This window comes from Rhizophagus irregularis, chromosome 11 (assembly GCF_026210795.1).
Source record: "Rhizophagus irregularis chromosome 11, complete sequence".
Classification (NCBI taxonomy): Eukaryota; Fungi; Glomeromycota; class Glomeromycetes; order Glomerales; family Glomeraceae; genus Rhizophagus; species Rhizophagus irregularis.
In genome coordinates, this window is record NC_089439.1 from 1,866,435 (window position 1) to 1,887,151 (window position 20,717).

At 28.7% G+C, this 20,717-nt stretch overlaps 6 protein-coding genes across 6 annotated transcripts; 1 reads left to right on the forward strand and 5 right to left on the reverse strand.

Moving 5' to 3' along the window:
- Positions 1-3,761: 3,761 nt before the first annotated feature.
- OCT59_002938 (uncharacterized protein) lies at positions 3,762-4,479 on the reverse strand (the record flags this gene model as incomplete). The annotated part of the gene is made up of 2 exons (XM_066145293.1): positions 3,762-4,321; positions 4,473-4,479. The coding sequence occupies 2 exons, from the start codon at positions 4,477-4,479 to the stop codon at positions 3,762-3,764; spliced, it is 567 nt and encodes a 188-aa protein (XP_065996026.1).
- A 1,557-nt stretch (positions 4,480-6,036) lies between these two features.
- Positions 6,037-6,923, reverse strand: OCT59_002939 (uncharacterized protein; the record flags this gene model as incomplete). Its single annotated transcript, XM_066145294.1, has 5 exons — positions 6,037-6,305; positions 6,376-6,460; positions 6,559-6,630; positions 6,706-6,795; positions 6,858-6,923. The coding sequence occupies 5 exons, from the start codon at positions 6,921-6,923 to the stop codon at positions 6,037-6,039; spliced, it is 582 nt and encodes a 193-aa protein (XP_065996027.1).
- Positions 6,924-7,175: 252 nt separating this feature from the next.
- On the reverse strand, positions 7,176-8,705 carry OCT59_002940 (uncharacterized protein; the record flags this gene model as incomplete). The annotated part of the gene is made up of 5 exons (XM_066145295.1): positions 7,176-7,496; positions 7,565-7,681; positions 7,758-8,163; positions 8,235-8,357; positions 8,449-8,705. 5 exons carry the CDS (start codon positions 8,703-8,705, stop codon positions 7,176-7,178), a joined length of 1,224 nt encoding a protein of 407 aa, XP_065996028.1.
- Positions 8,706-11,674: 2,969 nt separating this feature from the next.
- On the forward strand, positions 11,675-12,700 carry OCT59_002941 (uncharacterized protein; the record flags this gene model as incomplete). The annotated part of the gene is made up of 6 exons (XM_066145296.1): positions 11,675-11,696; positions 11,770-11,911; positions 11,987-12,137; positions 12,215-12,255; positions 12,332-12,514; positions 12,592-12,700. The coding sequence occupies 6 exons, from the start codon at positions 11,675-11,677 to the stop codon at positions 12,698-12,700; spliced, it is 648 nt and encodes a 215-aa protein (XP_065996029.1).
- A 918-nt stretch (positions 12,701-13,618) lies between these two features.
- On the reverse strand, positions 13,619-15,834 carry OCT59_002942 (uncharacterized protein; the record flags this gene model as incomplete). The annotated part of the gene is made up of 8 exons (XM_066145297.1): positions 13,619-14,739; positions 14,813-15,064; positions 15,151-15,216; positions 15,289-15,354; positions 15,422-15,472; positions 15,545-15,577; positions 15,659-15,715; positions 15,798-15,834. The coding sequence occupies 8 exons, from the start codon at positions 15,832-15,834 to the stop codon at positions 13,619-13,621; spliced, it is 1,683 nt and encodes a 560-aa protein (XP_065996030.1).
- A 1,119-nt stretch (positions 15,835-16,953) lies between these two features.
- On the reverse strand, positions 16,954-18,264 carry OCT59_002943 (uncharacterized protein; the record flags this gene model as incomplete). Its single annotated transcript, XM_025311178.1, has 3 exons — positions 16,954-17,504; positions 17,587-17,689; positions 17,755-18,264. 3 exons carry the CDS (start codon positions 18,262-18,264, stop codon positions 16,954-16,956), a joined length of 1,164 nt encoding a protein of 387 aa, XP_025174188.1.
- Between the last annotated feature and the right edge of the window lie 2,453 nt (positions 18,265-20,717).

Here is a 20,717-nt window from a genome sequence, read left to right on the forward strand (position 1 = left end):
ACGATTATAGAAGAGCTTGACTAAAGATTTTCTAATTACTTCGAGCAGAGTAATCGGTATTGTGTTTTTTAATTGACATTTCCATTCATAAGGTTTAGGGATAGGGAAAACCATAGCTTGATGACATAAATCAGGGATATCTGCAATGCGAAAACAGAATTGGACTAAAATTAAAACCAAAGCGGATGTGTTGGGATCCAAATGTTTGAGCATCTCATAGGTGATCATAGAAGAACCAGAAGCTTTGTCATTTGGCATAGACGAGACTGTAGACAACCATTCTTCTAAGGTAGGAGGATCCATCAAAGAATTATAAATAGAAGAATCCACATCATCCATAGGATGATAGGCAGAAAACCATCTGTCAGGAAGAGCAGAAATGTTATTGGGAGGAGATGATTTTATGGGAACAGAGTTCTGGAAATGGTTGATAACGGCGTCATCAATATCATGCGGGTCCGTCAAGAGTTTTGGTTGTGTAGGGTGGTCAATAAAAATACGATCCAAAGTAATACGACGTTGAGTCCTTGAAAGGGCAGAATCAATAAATGAGGAGATATCAGTTTTGAAATTGTTATCCCTATCATCCAATTTAGCACGAATGGAAGAATCTTGAAAATCTTTTTTATTAAGAAGAAGAAGTCCATGGAGGGCATTGGAAATAGTCTTTAAAAATTTTAATAAAAAATTAAAACCGGCTTGCCTACATGTGGATAATGAAGCAGGTAAAATAGGGGGAGAAGGAATAACCTTCTTATAAAGATAAAGAATTTTTTGAAGGCGAATGAAATGAGTGGACCAAACACGTTCATATCTACTATAATATGTGGAAGGATATTTTCGCAATAAGCGTATCGAATGCAAAAGACGGCTAAGGAAACGATAATGTTGAGTTAAAGTTTTCAAATCCTTAAGCACTGTAGGCGTATGTTGATTTCCAACCGTGACAGATGGGAGAGAGGCATTAGCAGCTTTCACGATGCGAGAATGTAAATATTCGCATTGTTGATTGATATGCTATGATGAGAAGGTTGACGAAGGTACGTCGCATAAAGAGTCAGTGTGAATAGAAAAGGAATCCCATTGTTGAGCTGTGACTGAATCAAATTTAAAAATGCGGCAAGTTTGACGTTGAAGTTGTTTAGCACGAGCAACCTTAATAGACACAACCAAGAGCGAATCATTAAAGTACGTGATGATAGGATTATGATCAGAAGAGCAGGTATCTTGGGCGTCAAATATATAGGAAGTGAGAGCAAAGCTTTTTAGTATCGGGCAAGACCAAACATAATCAATACGAGTAACTTGGTCATTACGGTGAAAGGTGCCTAAGGAATCAGAAGCGTTAACAGGAAGAGTTTCTTCATAACCATGAGATAAAAGATGATATAACAAATGATAAGCTCGTTGAGAAGCAGTAGAAGGGCGATTAAAGTAAATAGGATAATAGGTATCTAGGTGCATATTAAAATCTCCACAAATGGTGTGGTAAAAATTTAATTGCTTAGTTTGCACCAATAATTGTAAAAGAAGATCAATGGTTTCTGATCGTAATATAGAATCAGAAATAGGGGGAATATAAATAACGAAAATGCGTAATTTAATGTTACCTTTAAAATAAAGGTCAACAGATAAAATACGCGAGAAATGTGAAACAAAATCTTATACATGAGAAGCAAGGGATTTTTCAATAAAAAGGAAAACGCCACCAGTAGATTTAACTTGTTTGGTATTATCCAAATCAGATGAAAAGACAGTATAATTAGGAAGGCGTTTAGAAAGAAAGTGAATTTGTTTAGGGGATAAATGGGTATCTACAATACCACAAATGAAATATGTTTAAGATTGAAAAAATTTGAAATTTGTTCAATTTTAACTTGGCTATTGTGACGAAGACCATTAACATTAAAGGATGAAATATTAAAAGAATTGGGAATAGGAGAAGAATTTAAAGTAGTAAATAAAGATTCATGTTCTGAAAAATTATATATATCTATAGGGTTGGGGGGTTTCGAACAAATGTATCATAATTAAAATTGTCTGACATTAGAACACAATGATAATAAAGAACGGGGAGGGAAATTGAAGAATCAGTTATTGTGAAGGAGCTGAACCAGCTCGATCGGAGGGAGAACCTTTAAGAGAAGCAATAAAGCCTTGAATGGATCTAGTAAGCAATTGTAAAGTATCTTTAATCGCTTTTTGGTCATTAATAACTGAATTCAATTTGTCTTGCGGGGAAGGGTTGGGGTTGGATGCCGGAGTAGAGTTTGAAGTTTTATTAGGTACCGGTAAAGGGGAAGAGGACAATTTTTGAGCTGAATGTAAAGGAGCATTGGGATGTGGAATTAAAGTACCAGTTTCAGGAGGATCTTCTTCCATCCGGTCAGTATCAGAATTGACAACAGGTGTAAGGGGAGGGTTAATGCCTAAACATGCTTTTATAGCGGAAAGTCGCTGGTTATTAAGTTTGAGATTCGAGATGCGGAATTCAACCTGAGCAACATCATGTTGAAGGTTTTTCAATACGTTGAGAATATTAAGGGCAGCCTCAAGGGCACTAGAAGAATTTGAATCAGGGAGTGGAGCGCGAGCAATGGACGAAAAGGAAACAGATCTATCTTTGCCTTTTTGATTATTGGAAGGCGTACGGTCATGAGCAAATGAGGAGGACCTAGCTGAGCCAGAGGAAGAGGGTTTAGTATTATTATTATGATCATTATTATTAGATCGATTAGATCTAGAATTAGAACATTGAGCAGAGGCAGAACGATCACAGGATTTGGACCTAGAGCGGGAGCGAAAATTATTTCGTTATGATCATTGTTGAGTAGATTTTTGGCTGATATTAAAACGTTCTTTGAGGGCAGCAACAGGATCACGTGTACGAGAATGACCATGACATTGATTGAGAGGACAGGAGGTAGGAGCACTACCAAGTTTACCACATCTATGGCAAAGAGCTTTAGAATCATTAGATGTACGTCATCGAAGAGTACGATCTTGAAAGCCAATTGTTTGTTCCATAGCGGCATCCATAGTAGTTTGAGAGTTGAAAGTAACGTAAGCCCAGGGTTTGGGTTTATATGAATTTAGGGAAAGAGGAATGTTAATAGCTTTAGCCCCATGTTCTTTGACCAACGGAGCAAGATGGATATCTTTGGTATTAGCTAGAAGTTCAGAGAGAATTGCAACGAACTCTCTGCGGGCAGCTTTTTGATCTACAGAGTAATGACAAGGGGTGACTTGTAAACAGGTGGAAAAGTGTTTAATTTATTAAATATGTTTAATATATGCAATATGTTAGATATATTTAACATTAATTAATTAGAGTAAAATAATTATAAATAGTGGAGCATTTGTAGCAAAACGAAATGTAGTTAAATGAAGTTCAAGTAAAAGAGTTTTCTTAATAAAAATGGTTCTAATGATTATGTTAAATAAACTGTTGTTTGAATTTAACAAAATATAAATTTGTTATCCTTTATTCATGTTGGGAGTATATGCCGACGTACAGTGCTATACTACACGTCTGATTGGATTGTTTATTAAGTGTTTATACATATAGTTTATTTATTGATTATACCCGCCTACCTATATACCTTCTGCTTACCCTTTTCCATTTGTTTACGTTTGTAAACGCTAAATAACTGGCTATAACAATATAGTCCATCAGAAAAAAACATTTCACTTGCAATTACATTATTATTATCAACATCTTTTTTTTTAATTTTTTTAAGAATTTAGATTTTAGAATTCTTTTATTTTTTGTAGATGATAACTCCTACAATTTGTGAGTCAATTTTTCTTGATAATTTTCCTGATTTGATTGCTAGCTGATTCTTATCCACAGATGCTTTGGGTGTCACTTTATTGTCATCAATCAACTTCTTACCATTCGTGGCTTGTGGACCATAAGCAGAATCATAATCATCAACCACATTTCTAATTCCATTACGAGAGTGATGTACCACATCCTTCCACATTCTATGATCTTCACTAAGATTAAGGTGGTCATGCTGTTCCAGCAAGGTTTCAGGAATGTGATATACGATTATAGCAGGTGAGTTCAGAACTCGTTGCCGAGCAAACTTGACCACATCAGTTCTGCCACCAAAGTCTTGTCTTCTTCTATATTCACCAAAATCTATGCCCTCCATTATAATGTTTTTAGCACCCCACAAGTTTGTAGTGTGATAAAACAAGGTGAATTCATCAGCTTGTCGGGCAAGTTCTGTCTGAAGTAAGAGTCTAAGCTCATTATCATTGCCACTTACAGGCTCCTTATTCCCAGTAAGAAAAATTGTATACTGAAAATATACTAAAAATATACTGAATTTTAATAATATATAAAGTTTAATAAATGTATTATTTAAGTATAATTTGGGTATATTTTTTATAAGTTAATTATATACATAATTAATACTGAAAATATGTTTAAATATATTGTTTTTGATATGGAAATAACTTACAAAACATCCTTAAATTTTGCCCGTTTAAGTATATTTTAAGTGTAAATATTTTATATTTATTTTATTATTAATTTCTACTTTAGTTTAAGTATAATAAACGGATATATTATATATTAAAAAGTATATTTGAATATATTAAAATGCATTATCAGTATACTTTACATACATTTTAATAATATATTAATTATGATTCAAATCGAAACAATGTATATTTTTAGTTGAATTAAAGGTTATTTAATTTATAATAAACTAATATTTATTGTACATTTTGATAATAAAAGGATTATGCAATGAGTATTTAATATACATGTTATAGATATGGTTTAATTATATTTTAATTATTTTCAGTACGTTAAAAAAGGTTATTTTAATTATAATAAATTGTACATTTTAATAATAAAAAGATTATTTAATAAACATGTTATAGATATGGTTTAATTATATTTTAATTATTTTCAGTGCATTAAAAAAGGGTATTTTAATTATAATAAATTGTACATTTTGATAATAAAAAGATTATTTAATAAACATGTTATAGATATGGTTTAATTATATTTTAATTATTTTCAGTGCATTAAAAAAGGTTATTTTAATTATAATAAATTAATTTTTTGTGTACATTTTAATAACATCAAGAATTCATTTTTAAGATAATATGGTTTGAATAAATGCATAAATAATATTGAACATAATTACGAAAAGAAATACAGTTACAAAAGACTTATTCTGTACCTTATTATAATAATAACTTGAGATCTACTTACCCAAAAAAACATCATATGAAAAAATACATATGGTATATTATTCTAATATATATATTCAAAAGTAAAAAATATAAAAAGATAGTTATGGAATAGCAATAGTTTATAAAGACTGATACATACCTACTAAATTATCTTTTGCTTAATTTTTGTAATATTGCGCTGCGAAATATAAAAAAAAATACGTTACTACAACTGATGCAATTATAACATGAGATTTGGTGAATATCTTCTACATACTCCCTTAAGTAACATCACAGTCTAGTAAGCCTCAACCACACCCTGTTGTAAAGAAGGTACATAACTGACTCTTTAGACTTCACAATAGGATATTGTGTGGTAGAGAATCTGAAAATATAAATATATTCTATTTTCATACCTATTTAACAGCTTTAAAAACCTTTTATCGATAAATATAAACACAATATTAATGTAACTTTTTAACAAAAAATAAACACATAAGCAAAGTATTAAAGTATTTTTTAATAAAAGTTTAATAAAAGAAAGAAAAATAAATATTAAAGATAAAAAAGTCAAACGGTAATAAATAAACAAAAGATCTTAATAAATAATGCAATATTTACTATTTTTAACTACACTAATTATAATAGATAATCTGCGTTTAACTATTTTTAGAGAGAATTAATAAATTTACCAAATAACGGGTTATCTGATTTATTCAATTCTACCAGCATTATAACCATTATTTTATTAGATGGAATGATAAAGTAAAATTTACTTTTTATTATTTAAACATGTTTAAATTGCAAATAACGGGTTATCTGACTAACATAGACCGGTATTTAATATCTATATTTTTCATTTTCTACCTCTTCCACGTCTTTCTTTTTTTTTTGGCTATTTTGTGGTGCTTCTAAAGGAGATTCTTGTTGCAGAGGAAGTACTGGAGATTCTTCTTGTGTTCTTCGTGTTTCTTCTTGTCGTGCTACTTCTTTTTGCACTTCTTGTGCCACTTCTTCTTGCACTTTTTGTGCTGCTTCTTCTTGCACTTCTTGTGCTGCTTCTTCTTGCACTGGAAGAGTTCGATTTTTTTTTTTGTTTAAATAGTATCCTAAAAATAAAATAACAAATGATTAATAACAAAAATAAAACAAATAATTTACAAAATTATTATAACTCACGTTTTCTTTGAATGGTACTGATTAACATTTCTTTGACAGCCCAGTCACCTGCAGTTACAGGAAAATCGGGAGCTTTCTTCTTAAACTACAATGAAAAGTTAGTTGGCTATCAATAAACTTTTTGAAAAAAAAATAATAATAATGAAAGACAATATTTATAGCACGAACAACTTGGGATGTTACCAAGGTCTTTTGGATTCTATAACTTAAAGCAAAATCCACATTTTTCTCATAAAGACACTCCCTCATCATATCCTATTATAAAAATAATGAGTAAAATAATAAAATATAAATTTAACTTTTTATTAAAAAGCTAAAATAATTAATTACTAAATAGCTGAGCCAGCGCTGCTTTTGATCTCTTAAGCCGATAGCGTCCTGTAATTTATATTTATGCGTGAGCCTATAGATTGGCTTAGCCTATGATATTAAAATAATGAGCGATAGAACATTAACAATATGATATTCTTAATACTTTATACCTCAGACGGAAGAACATTCAAATCGATAGGAGATAAAACAGTGTTAGAGTTGTTAGAGGAAGACATGTCGAAAATAAGAAAAAGAGTTTAAGTTTAAGTTTGGAATAATACAAGCGTGAACTTATCTTTTTATAGAGATATACACGTTATTGAGAAATGTCCCGTGCCAATTTGATGCGCGTGTCAATTTGATATACGCGTTATTATTAATTACTGATACATTGTCATACTTTACTTTTTTCTAAGACTATAATATCAACGATTAGAAATCATTTTTATTACTATTAGTTTTTATGCTAAATAATAATTTATTACATTTTATTCAAGATTTTCCCAATTAGCATCATCAAATGCATTTTCTTTATCAATTGTAAAATACTTGTTATCTATTTTTGCAAATCCTACGCAATGGTCTACACACCTTACATCAATAAATTCTTTTGATTTAAATTGAGTAAAATATTTACATTCATATTCATCATCTATTATTTTTGATGTTAATTGTACATAAGCGAGCATGTGAATTTTATCATTAAATTTATGTACAAAAAAATAATCTACTATCCCATAAATATCTACAATTATGAGTTGAGGAAGTGCATTTGGTCTATGAGAAACTTTATCTATTGTATGTCTTATCTAAATTACAAGCAATAATAAATCAATAATATAATTGATAATGATGATGATGATAAATGATTTCTTACCTGAATACAATAATTATTTCTTGCGATCTTATTCTTTCTTTTTATCCAATGACTGCTAATATAATGCCCATCTGATGTCCTTAGTCTTCCATATTTCATGCCATAATTATTAATGTTCTAATAAATTTAAAAAAAAACTAAATATATCTTGAATAATTTGATTAGTCTAACAAAAAAATTTTTTTACATTTACTGAGTTTGATCCTTCATAAAATTTAATCAGATGTTTGTGCTCTTGTCCTGATAAAGAATATTGTATAGAAGGCCAATAAAATTCTTCTTCATATTCTTTGATATCACAAAATACCTGTTTACTATTCCATTGTTTTGGTAGTTTTTCTTTAAAAATAGATTTAGAAATAGAAAAGAATGGCAACAAATAAAATTGTTGTAATAAGGTAAGCGTGTTTGATAGATTACTATAAGGATTAAGTCTTGATTTAATAAGTAGTTGTAAAATACCACAAATTTTCTCCATTGGAAATTGCCAGTGTGTCCAACTAGGACCACAATATTTAATACAGTTTGCCACATGTAAAAGATAGTGAAAACTTATCTGACATGCTGTTAAACGTTGACTATTATGCTGATAATATTCTCTAAAATAAACAACAAATCTTTATAAAAAAATGAAAGATGATAAATGAAAAATTAAATTAAACATTATTACCTCTCATAATAATCCAAGAATTTTTTAAGTAATTGTTGAACATCATCTACTTGATCTTCTGATATTACAGGCTCTAAACAAAGCTTTACAGCTTTTACAATATTTGACCATCCTTGAAGATGCCTATTTAACAAATAAAAAAGTAAATTTTACTTTTCATTAATGTAGATTGATAGATAATAGTCATAATACATATATACTTTTTGATAAATACCTTTTATTTAAATATTTCCTTAATAATGGTAATGAAAATAAAATAATCCAGTTTCTCCACTCTACTGCTTTATAACCATTATGATATTTAAGTATATCTCGTGGAGGGCGTCCTATTTCATTAGGCATATCTTTTTTGATTTTTTCCATTTGTGCGCCAATAATTTCCCATTGTGATTTTGATAATTCATAATCATTAGACATTGGGAGATTATTGAAAAATTTACCAGTCCAATGCGCATACATTTGTGGGGCCATATTTTCAAAAAATAAATGCATAATGTCTGTTGGAAAAGACCATGGAAATAAGATTGTTTTTAGTTTGAGCAACTCACTTGGCCCTTTAATTCCTATAAATATAAAATAATTTTTAATATATAATTTTTATTTAATGTAATTGGTTTTAAAAATAAAATATACCTGCCTGTTTCTTTTATCATATTATTTTTTTGAATTTTAATTGTTTCACTGTCAATTAATTTAGCCATATTGACAGTATCATCATGATTTCGTATATTATAAACAGTATCAGATGATGGATAGTATATGTGATGGTTTGATGGATGACAGATTCCTTCTATCATACAAAAGCGGCAGGCCTTATATGAGTTATGCCCAGTTAAGTTTAAGCTTTTGCTTAATGCTGGGATATCTCCCGTCCATATTAATAAATGTGCACGTAAAATAAATTGTTCATTTGTACGTCCATCTATACAAGGAACTCCTTCTAAAATTTTTAATAACAATTTAATAAAAAATTTTTAACAAAATCATTTTTTGTTATGTTAGAATAAGTTTACCTTCAAGTTCCTGTAATTCTTTTACTAAAGGATGTAAAAAAGAATTGAAATCTTTTGGCGAACGGGGTCCTGGTATTATCATCGTTACTAAAAGATTTTCTTTTTTTACACGAATGTGAGGGGGTAAATTATTATTTATTAATAATATAATCCAACAATCATCGGTCTTCTGTTCAAAAATTTGATATCCGTCACATGACCCAGATAACGCGATATCTCTTTCATCTTTAAAATAATTCCTTTGTAATAAGTCTTGATATAACCTATTTAATCCAGACAATATATTAGTATCCTATAACTAATTACTCTTAAATATAATTTACTTAAATTACTCACATCCCATCAAATATATCAGCATACATTTTTTCATTTTCTCCATTTTTTCCTTTAGTTTGAAAATAAGTATTTCTATATTGTAATTCTTCAGCCCTTTCTTTATCTTTATATTGAATTATTAGTCGTTCTTTTAGAGAGAAAAAAAATGTTGTATTTACAGGTTTACTATTGTCATCAAATCTATTTTCATTACAAATAGGTCAGGTCGTTAGATTTTTATATAATGATGTAAACGCTATACAACTGTTTTTGCAAGTATCATATTTTTGCGGTTTAAAAGGAATTATGTTATTGATTTTTTTTTTCAACTTATAAATTGTTAAATTAGAATTAATATTATCGAGTATTTTGTTAAATGCAATATCAGATATCGAATGAAGTACTTTTGTATGTAAAAGGCGTAAGCCTTTGATCAATTCGTCTAAAATAAATAAAAAAAAGTAATTAAAAATTGTAATTACAATTATCGATGTAATATTAAATATATACCATCATTTATGTCTTCTATGTCATTAAATTTATTGTCCATTTCTGTAAATTCATCATTCTCTTCAGAAACATCACTTTCAGTTTCCATATCTTCTACTTTATCATTTTCATCATTATCAAGACTTGGATTATCATCACAATCATAATCTTGATTTGGATTGTTATTATTACCATTATCTTCATCAAGACTTGAATTATCATTATCACCATTATAATTTTCATTATAATTGTTATAATCTTGACTTGGATTGTCATTGTCACCATTATAATCTTCTTGACTTGGATTATTATTATCGTCTTCATTATCAAGACTACTTTGATGAATAATATAATTAGCAAAAAGTAAAATTTACTTTTTATTATAATTTCATTAATTACCTCTCATTATCTGAAAGACTATTCACCAAATTTATATTCGATTTATCTAATTCATCAAACTTTCTTTTTTCAGCTACATTATAACTTGAAATTGATTCACTACTGCTTTCTGTTCCTGATTCATTAATTTTTTCAATACATGCTTTTTCTTTTTCTTGATGTTTTTTAAAAGTTTTTTTAGTAGACAACCACTTTCCACCACCAGGATTTATTTTACAGATACGGCAAGAGCAGAAATATTGCATTATTATAAGAACGAAAATTAGGAGTTTTTTTTTTAATTATCTGGAAAAAAAAATGTTATTTTGGGGTACATTCTAATTCATCCATACACCTGTTTTCATCACAACTGTCACGTAAATATAAATATTCCTGTCACGTATGTACTCTACCACAGCCACGTAAATAATTTTTATTTTTATAACGTATGAAAAAATGAACTCTGGTGAGTTTTTTTGTATAAAGGGTTTACCTTAGTTGATAAGGTTTTTTATGTTGCCTTTTTTGATAAAGGTTTTATAAGGTTTTTATGTTGATAAGGTTTTAACCTTCGTTGATAAGGTTTTTAAGGTTTTTATGTCACCTTTTTTGATAAAGGGTTTTTTTTTTTATGTCGCCTTTTTTGATAAAAGTTTTTTTTTTTTTATGTCGCCTTTTTTGATAAAAGTTTTTTTTTTTTTATGTCGCCTTTTTTGATAAAGGCTTTTTTGTTTTATGTCGCCTTTTTTTGATAAAGGTTTTAACCTTCGTTGATAAGGTTTTTAAGGTTTTTATGTCGCCTTTTTTTGATAAAGGTTTTAACCTTCGTTGATAAGGTTTTTAAGGTTTTTATGTCACCTTTTTTTGATAAAGGTTTTGATAAGGTTTTTAAGGTTTTTATGTCGCCTTTTTTTGATAAAGGTTTTAACCTTTGTTGATAAGGTTTTTAAGGTTTTTATGTCACCTTTTTTTGATAAAGGTTTTAACCTTCATTGATAAGGTTTTTTTGTTTTATGTCGCCTTTTTTTGATAAAGGCTTTTTTGTTTTATGTCGCCTTTTTTTGATAAAGGTTTTAACCTTCGTTGATAAGGTTTTTAAGGTTTTTATGTCGCCTTTTTAAAGGTTTTTATGTCACCTTTTTATGTCGCCTTTTTATGTCACCTTTTAAAGGTTTTTATGTCGCCTTTTTATGTCACCTTTTTAAAGGTTTTTATGTCACCTTTTTTGATAAAGGTTTTTTTTTTATGTTGCCTTTTTTTGATAAAGGTTTTAACCTTCGTTGATAAAGGTTTTTTTTATTAATTAACTTATTGTTATTTTTTTCACATTTACACTTAAGAAACTTGCCATCCTGATGCATGCGCGCTGTTTCTTGGCGGTGATAATCTTGCAGATCTTCAGTCCAAAGTAATTGAGGACTGGATCAAAGTAAACGATAAAATTCCTCAAGATTTTATTCATGTTATAAAAAAAAAAGACGAGTATGTATAAACTTATTAATAATGGTTTAAAATTTAAATTTTTAATGAACTAATAGAGAATTTTAAACTTTTTAGTTATGGATTTATTCATTTTGAGAATAAGCATTATAGAGAAGTATTTTTTAATAAAGTAAAAGGGCTAAGGATTAATTTGGATAAAGAAAAAAAGGTCGTTGTCAAATTTCAACCCGTCAAAAGAAAATTCGACCATCATAGTAATAAACATGTATGTAATTTGATAATTTTTAAAAAATATTGAAGCATAATTAAGTTATTATTATTAAAGTACTTATTAACTTACAGGATCCCGTTGGGCGGCCATACCATGATTTATTTGATAATAGGTAATGTTCTCGTTTTAATATATAAATTGTAAGTTTACTGATTTATATACACTTACTTTTAATATTCATTATATAGAACTCATTTTATTATAATTGTAAGCCTACCTTCAATCGTTGAAGAAAATGAGATTGAGTTGCACATGGAAGGGGAGGAGATTATAATTAGCGGAAAATATAAAGAACTCAATTTCGATGGAGATATTTTAAAAAAATTAATACCGGTCGGCGATTTTGAGTATACATTTACATTACCTTCAAAGTAAGTTGTTAAATTGATAAATTATTTATTTATTATTTATTATTATACATATTCATTAACTCTTATTAATATAATAGAATTAATCATAATAGCAAGGTAAAGATAGAAAAAATAGAAAATTCAAATATATTTAAAATAGAAATTAAAAAGGAAGAAAATAAACGTATAAAACTTTTATTTGAATAAATAAATTTGGTATGTTGTCAAAATCTGATGGTACATTTTCGTAATTTACATGACTTTGGTGATTACTATAATAGTAATGGTTACACTTACAATTAATAAAAGTAAGATTTACTTTTTGTAAGATAATTAATTATCTTTTAGTTATTACAAAAGACTACTTTCTGAATTTATATCTGATTTATCCAGTTCATCATCTTTGAATTTTCTTTTTTCAGCTGCATTGCAACTTGAAATTGATTCACTATCGCTTTATTTTCTTTTCTGATTCGCTTTCTGTATCTATTTTATTAATTTTTTCAACACTTTCTTTTACCTTTTTTTGATGTTTTTTTAAAAGTTTTTTTGGTAAATAACCAACCACCATTAATAATTTTACAAATTCGACAAGAACAAAAATATGGCATGCACACACTGAACAATTGTAAATGAGGACGCACACAAATCACGCATTGCATAATTCAAATTATTTATATGGAGGTAATTTAAACGTCTCCCAAATTTTTTTATTATTTCATTATTACGAATTTGTGAAACAGATATTTACTTTTTACCAATGTATGTGCTATTGTCTTTTATAGAAATTATGAATTTTTTTTTCTCGAGTTGCGTTGATACTGATATCCTTGTTGTGCAACTTGGGTATCAATGTAATTATTGATAGCGAACAAGTACCAGGTTTTATATATATGAAGTTTATTGCGAAAAACTGATACATTTTAATAAAAAATATACAAAATGTAAAATTTCTTTTTGATAAACAATAAATAATTTTATGTAATAAAGTGAATTAAGCAAATTTTTATTTATTTATTTAATTATTTGGTGCATTTTTAGTATTATAATACAAATTTTATGATACACATTATTTTTCGCAAGAATGAAAGAAAGAAAAAGGAACAATTAATAAATGGATTAAAACTACATTTCGTCATCATCAGCAATAAAATCCTTTAAATTTTCATCGACTCCATTAAAATATGCTTTAACAATATTAAGCTTAGCTTCTTTCATAAACTTTTTTCCTTCTCCGCACATAGTTGGACCTTTCTTATAATCAGCCATTTGTCCTGTTCTTACCAAATTAAGCCAAATTTTAAAATTGGCGCCAACTTTCATTTTACTTTTGAAGAATGTGGGTGTAATTTCTTCAAATACATCCAAGAGAACCCAATTGCTGTTGGATACTTGTAATAACCTATATATCCTTGGCGAGATCTGAAGCATTAAATCCAAATCTCCAAGATCTATGTTGGGATATTCTTCTATTATTTTTTTCTTGGCTTGTGATCTGGTTGTCTCCCCTCTATTTCGTTTAAGATTTGCAGAACAAAATGCCTGCAAGCAAACATATGATTTCCAGACTTCCACGTGAAAGCGTAGATCTTTACGTCGCAAGATTTCTTTGGCGACTTGACTTTTTGTACTTCCTGTGACTGAATTAAAAATATTATCCACTAATTTATGTAATATATTTTTAATTTCATTTTCATCTTTAGCTATAAATGGAACTCTAGTATGATTTGAGAAAGGAATATCCATCAAAATTATATCATTCAAAGAGTCACCAATTAATTGTTTGAAGCCTTTTAAGAATGAAAATTCTGAATCGTTCATTAGGTGATTTATAATGGCTTGTCTGTACAATTCATTCCGGGAGAAAATCTTTTTATCGCGAGTAGGAGGACAAGTCGGCAATTTATGGATAAATTGCAATATTTCGTGTAAATCTTTACCAAGATTTACAGCTTTGTCATCAAGATTATAATTTTTTTCATTCTTTTTATGATTTTTTCCATCACTTTCGTTGTCCGATGATACTTCTTCAAATTTTTCAAATCCTGGATTTTCTTTGACAGGTCCCAGCCTCTCAGATGGTCCTTCAGGTGGTCCCTCAGGTGGTCCCTTGAATAATCTCGGATTTTCTTTGACAGGTAACAATTCTCCTTTATGAAGTCTCTTTTTACCCTTTCTATATTGAGCTTGATGTTTAAGCTTCTGACTCCCTTCATTATTTGGTAATCCATTATCATTACCTTCACCTGATGATTGAATATAAACGTATGGTTCTTCGTTTCTTGTGCAATATTGAGTTTTGATATTTAGGTTTCTGACCTTCTTCATCATCTGGATACGAGTACAAGATTAAAGCGCCATCCTCTTCAGTGACCAGCACTGTGTTGTTGTTAGAATTTAAATTTACACCGCTAATATTCATTTTCTTCATTGTTCTCAAAGAAATAAGCCATTCGTCGATAATATTAGAGCCTAATTTATTAATAAGTCTCTCTTTTTTATCTTCACTATCATTATTTATATCATCGTTATTATCTTTATCGACGCTATTATCTTTATCATTCTCGATATCTGTATTTAAAAAGTTAATAATTAAGTAAAAAAAAATACGTTATATTTTAATAAATCTTAATTTGTACCATTTGAAGTTTAATTACTAGGATCGTCAGTTATATCATCGTTATTATCTTTATCGATGCCCTTGTCTTTATCATTCTCGACATCTGTATTTAAAAAGTTAATAATTAAGTAAAAAAAATGGGTTATATTTTAATAAATTTAATAAGTTTCATTACTAGAATCATCGGTTATATCATCGTTATTATCTTTATCGATGCCATTATCTTTATCATTCTCGACATCTGTATTTAAAAAGTTAATAATTAAGTAAAAAAAATGGGTTATATTTTAATAAATCTTAATTTGTACCATTTGAAGTTTCATTACTAGGATCGTCAGTGATGGTATTATCAGAACTTTCTATAAAACGAGAAAAATAATAATTACTTTTTGCTTTTTGTAAATAATGGTAAAAAAAGAAGTAGACCTTACCTTCTTTCTTAGGATATAAATCATTACCGTTATCTTTGAGATCGTTGAAGATTTAAATTTTACATTTTAATTATATTATACAATATTATAAAATAATGTTAAACCTCAACACACCTGAACTTTTAACTTTCTTATTGTATGATGGTTTTTGTTCATTATCAATAAGATCATCTATAAAAAAAAAAAAGAAAAAGAGAATTTTACTTTTTGCTTTTTTTATTTATAAAAGATAAAAACATAAAATAGACTTTACCTCCCTTGGAATGCTTTTTATTTGAAGTTTTTCTCATATTTGTGATGTCTTTTCTATAATATAACGTAAAATTTGGTTAATAAACTTCGTTATAATGATATATGTGAAGGATGCTCATTTTGTATATTTACGTGTATTATTTTTTTTTTTCTTAAAAAAAATATAGTAATAGTTTTTATTTCAATTAAATTTTTTGTTTTATAATATAGCTTGTGAATATTGTAAGAGGGAGGAACCCTTATTTTAAAGAAAGAAATTTAGTTTATAAATTTGAAATAAAAAAAAATTGAACTACATTATATGAAAAAAAAATCCTATTACGTTAGACATTTTTGTCTTGTGAACTGAAAGACCAAAAAATTGAATTACATCTTTAGATAATATCTAATTACGTTGGGAGAAATAAAAAATTGAATTACATCAGATAAAAAAAAAAATATCTAATTACGTTGGCATTTAAACAATTAACACAATTGTAAACGATCTCGTGTTTGTGCATATAATAGGATTAACATTTATTTATACATATACATGTGAAAAATGTAAATGCTATCATTTTTTATTTTTTTATTTAAGTATATATTTAGTATATTTTTTTGCCGATCGATTTAATATCATTGTATTTCATTGGTAATCGAATTACATCTTCAAATAAAATCAAATCACGTTGGAGACTAAAAAATCGGATAAAAAAAAAAAATTATCTAATTACGTTGGCATTTTTTATTTTTATTTTTAAGTATATATTTAGTATATTTTTTTGCCGATCGATTTTAATATCGAAATATTTCATTGGTAAAGGATATTTTGTAGACTAAAAAATCAAATTACATCTTCAGATAAAACAAAATCACGCTAGACGTTTTGTCTTATGAACTGGGAGACTAAAAAATCGAATTACATATTCAGATAAAAAATATCTAATTACGTTGTTATTTTAAAGTATTTAGTATATTTTTTTGCCAATCGAATTCAATATCAAAATATTTCATACTTAAATTATCGGTAAATTAATTTTAAGGATATTTTGCATATCCAATCAGAATATTTTAAATATCCATTAATATTACAATTCAAAAATTCAGTATATTTTTTGTATAATTTAAAATAATTTATTATTATAAAATTCTATTCAAATAACCCGTCTGTTTAATTTTTAGTATATTTTAAGAATATTATCACTGTATAAGAATATTTTAACCATAAAACTAGAACATTTTAAGGATGTGGAATTTTTATAGGGATTGACAACAAGAATTGGTGTTGGGTATAATTCATGTTCATAAAAAGTAAGTTCATTCGCATTTGCATTATTAATGAAGTTTTTAAATTCAGATGAAGGTTTGTTAGCAAGCTGTTTAATCCAGTCCTCAACCCAGTACCTAGGTGTTTGTTGTCCAAGATAGTTTTCCGAAACTCCATTAACAATAGCAATGGCTGTTTCTATATTAATCTCAAAACACAATAATAACCAATTACGTGGTGAGATCATTTCACTCCAGAAATTGGCCTCTTCTGGTGATGTTTCAGATACGTAAGATAGAAGCCAGTACTCGAGAGTTTGTGTTGATAAAAGTTCCGCTGAAATGGAACAAATCCAGTCAATGAACTTTTCACGAATAAGACCAAACTTCGATGCTTGATCTGCAAGTTTGTCATATTCTGTATCACTGGGTTCTCTTGCCTGCAAACTTGTAAATGGTTCTTCTAGACCATTCATAATGTGTTAGAAGAGATTCTGCTTAGTTTACATGAAATTTTTCAAAGGAAGTGCAAAGTTTATACATACTTTCGTGGAGCTTACAAAGATCTCTTTTAATCTTTCTTTCATGAAGCACACGTTTACGAAATTCTTGCCAATTGATCGTTATCTTTGATTCATGCAAGTAGATCTGGAAGTAGATAAGTTTGTTAGAGATAAACAAGTGTCAAATAATAAAGCCAGATTATTACAAACCTTTAGGGTTTCCTTCGATAGGTTAGGTTGTTGATGACGATATGATGCTTGAACGAATTCTTTAAACGAATTAAGATATACACTATTGTAGCGAATTCTAGGAATTCCATTTTTAATTTCGATCATACCCTCCCAAGCATCGAGTTTAATGAGATCGCCAGGGACAAGTTCTTTATTATTAGTACAATATCTGAAACTAACGCGCGGTTCGGCGATAATATCTAAACTCATGTTACTATTATTAAATACGCTGCTAATCTTAATTTTTTCGGACAACTTTGTACCCCCGAACTCCCTGGCGTCAGCAATAGGGTCATTAATAAGGGTGATTAACTTCTTATTATTGTAAGCTAGAGGGATGTTAACTTTCCACAGTTTGATTTCACCAGCATCTCGTGTTTCCTCGATAGCCTTTATGAGCTGGCCGACAGTCTCTTCTTTTTTAATATTAACTTTGAAAATATCAGGAAGGCCATCGCCTGCAATCAAGCAGTTTAAAATGATAGACATAATGTACAATTATGAAAAGAACATTATGAAAGGTAAAAAATACAATTATGAAAAGAATATTATGAAAGGAAAAATTATGAAAAGAATATTATGAAAGGAAAAATTATGAAAAGAATAAATTATGAAAAGAATATTATGAAAGGAAAAATTATGAAAAGAATATTATGAAAGGAAAAATTATGAAAAGAATATTATGAAAGGAAAAATTATGAAAAGAATAAATTATGAAAAGAATATTATGGAAGGAAAAATTATGAAAAGAATATTATGAAAGGAAAAATTAGAAAAGAATATTATGAAAGGAAAAATTATGAAAAGAATATTATGAAAGGAAAAATTTTAAAAAATTTGATGACAATAAAGATATTACTGTATATTTTATATATATCACCAACCAATTTATATTGTAGTGCAACCGGTTTAGCCGCAGTTTGAAACTGAGGCGGTTTGATTCGACTTGGTTCAAGCCGAATTAAGTATTATTAGTCGGATCACAATCACAATGTGTTTGACTCATTTCTTTGTTAAATGTCGGATCATTAATCATTAAAATTACACATTTCTATTCTGTTCCGATTTTTACCAAAGTTTTTAACCAATCAAATTCATTTAAAAATTGGACCACGGATTAAAAAAATTGATGATCCGAGTGTTCCGAAATTTGAAATGCTAAACGGAACAGATTTAAACCGATTTTCTGATTTTTTACTCAATTTATCGCTTTTTTAATTGGCTAAAATTAATTACACTAAAATCGGAACAGAATAGAACAGGGCTAGTATATTCATATATAGTCACGTAAAACAATATTTGTCACGTCATTTATTATGCGAACTTTATTGTTGCATAATTTTGTCACTTTTACACAAACTAGCTTTTTTTTACGTAACAATGGATAAAAAAATATTATATATTACTGCTCTTCCGCTTCTTAAAATAGATTTTACTTAATTAAACACGTCCCAACCCATCCCAACAAGTGACCGTGGAAAACAACACAGTGATGACTAAGGGTGTGACAAACAGGATTTGACTAACGAAAAAAAACGTCCTCCAGATACTTATAGATTACAGAAACGAATAAAATCTATTTTTTTAGAAGCGGGCGGGATGACTGATCTGCTCGATGCTTTTCCTAATCATAATTCATATTACTTCATTATATTCATAAATTTTATTGATATTTATTAATAACGTAAAAAAATGGATAACGTTAACTTTGTCTCTACTATCATAGCAAGAAGAGAATAAAGAAGAAAACAAGGGAATTACTTTATCAGCATCAAGTATAGATGACGTTTTACTGCGCATAATATTTACGTGATTCAAAAAAAGAAGCGAAGTAATAATATTTCAGTTTATGTAAGAATACGATCCGCCCCCTGCCCTTTATTTATCGATCTGTGTGGGGTGTCGATGGATAACTATAATGGAACAACAGATGAAGGGTTAATTGACCAAGAGAATAGGGAATACTTTAATAAAACATATGGTATCACATCTCCCCGCTTGTCGGAACTTCTCCTGTTCTTCTGTTTTTAGATGATCGTGGTATTATGTTTAAATGGAACGTGGCATGCATATCTTGGGAATCAATAATTTGGAAGGTCTTGAGAACTATCTTTACCACCCAGATAAGATATGGATATGTGCCGTTATGGAAGACACCGGTGAGCTGGTACCTGCAGTGGAACTTATACGCCGACGCCGTGTAATGGAAAAATGAAAGTTGGCAGAGATCAGAGTTTTCGGTATTAATCATAAAACATGTGACTGATTTACCAATCGTTTCATTGAGATGATAAAATTGATAATCTAAAAAAAACCGTTACAGAGGATTTTTTTTAATTTTTATTTTTGTAAGTACGAACTTCGGAATATTTACTTAATTTTTTTTATGAAGAATGTTTAGTAACTTTCTCTTTTTTTGTAGATTTCAGAACCCAGGCTGAGACTTGGAATTGGAAACGGGTAGGTAGAAAGAGGGAACAGCCAACAGGGTTTTTTTTTTTATATATAAGAACGTTTAAACTTTTTTTATGTAGATTTCGGACTGGAACCTGAATTTGGAGACGGTATGGGCCAAAATATGGTGTGCTTATAAAGGGGAATTTTATATGATGTGATTATACGGGGAGACTATATAGGGGGTCGACTGTACATACATATCGTACCATCTCCATCTCCTTGCCATCTCAACCCTCCTTCAACTCCTTAGAAATCTAAATTTAGTCCTTCTAACATTTTTGAGAGCTTATATGCCCAGGGGTATAGGAAATTCTTTTGTGCGAAAAGAAAAGTTTGATCATGCATCTTGTCAGGGCGTATTGCGAACTTTTCGGCAGTAGACATTAATTTTCATTGAGTAAATTTGATCAGTTGATCCTGGGCTAGATACGTAAATTAGTTAACTTTAATAGAATAACGAATTCTAATTATAATTTATATTTTGA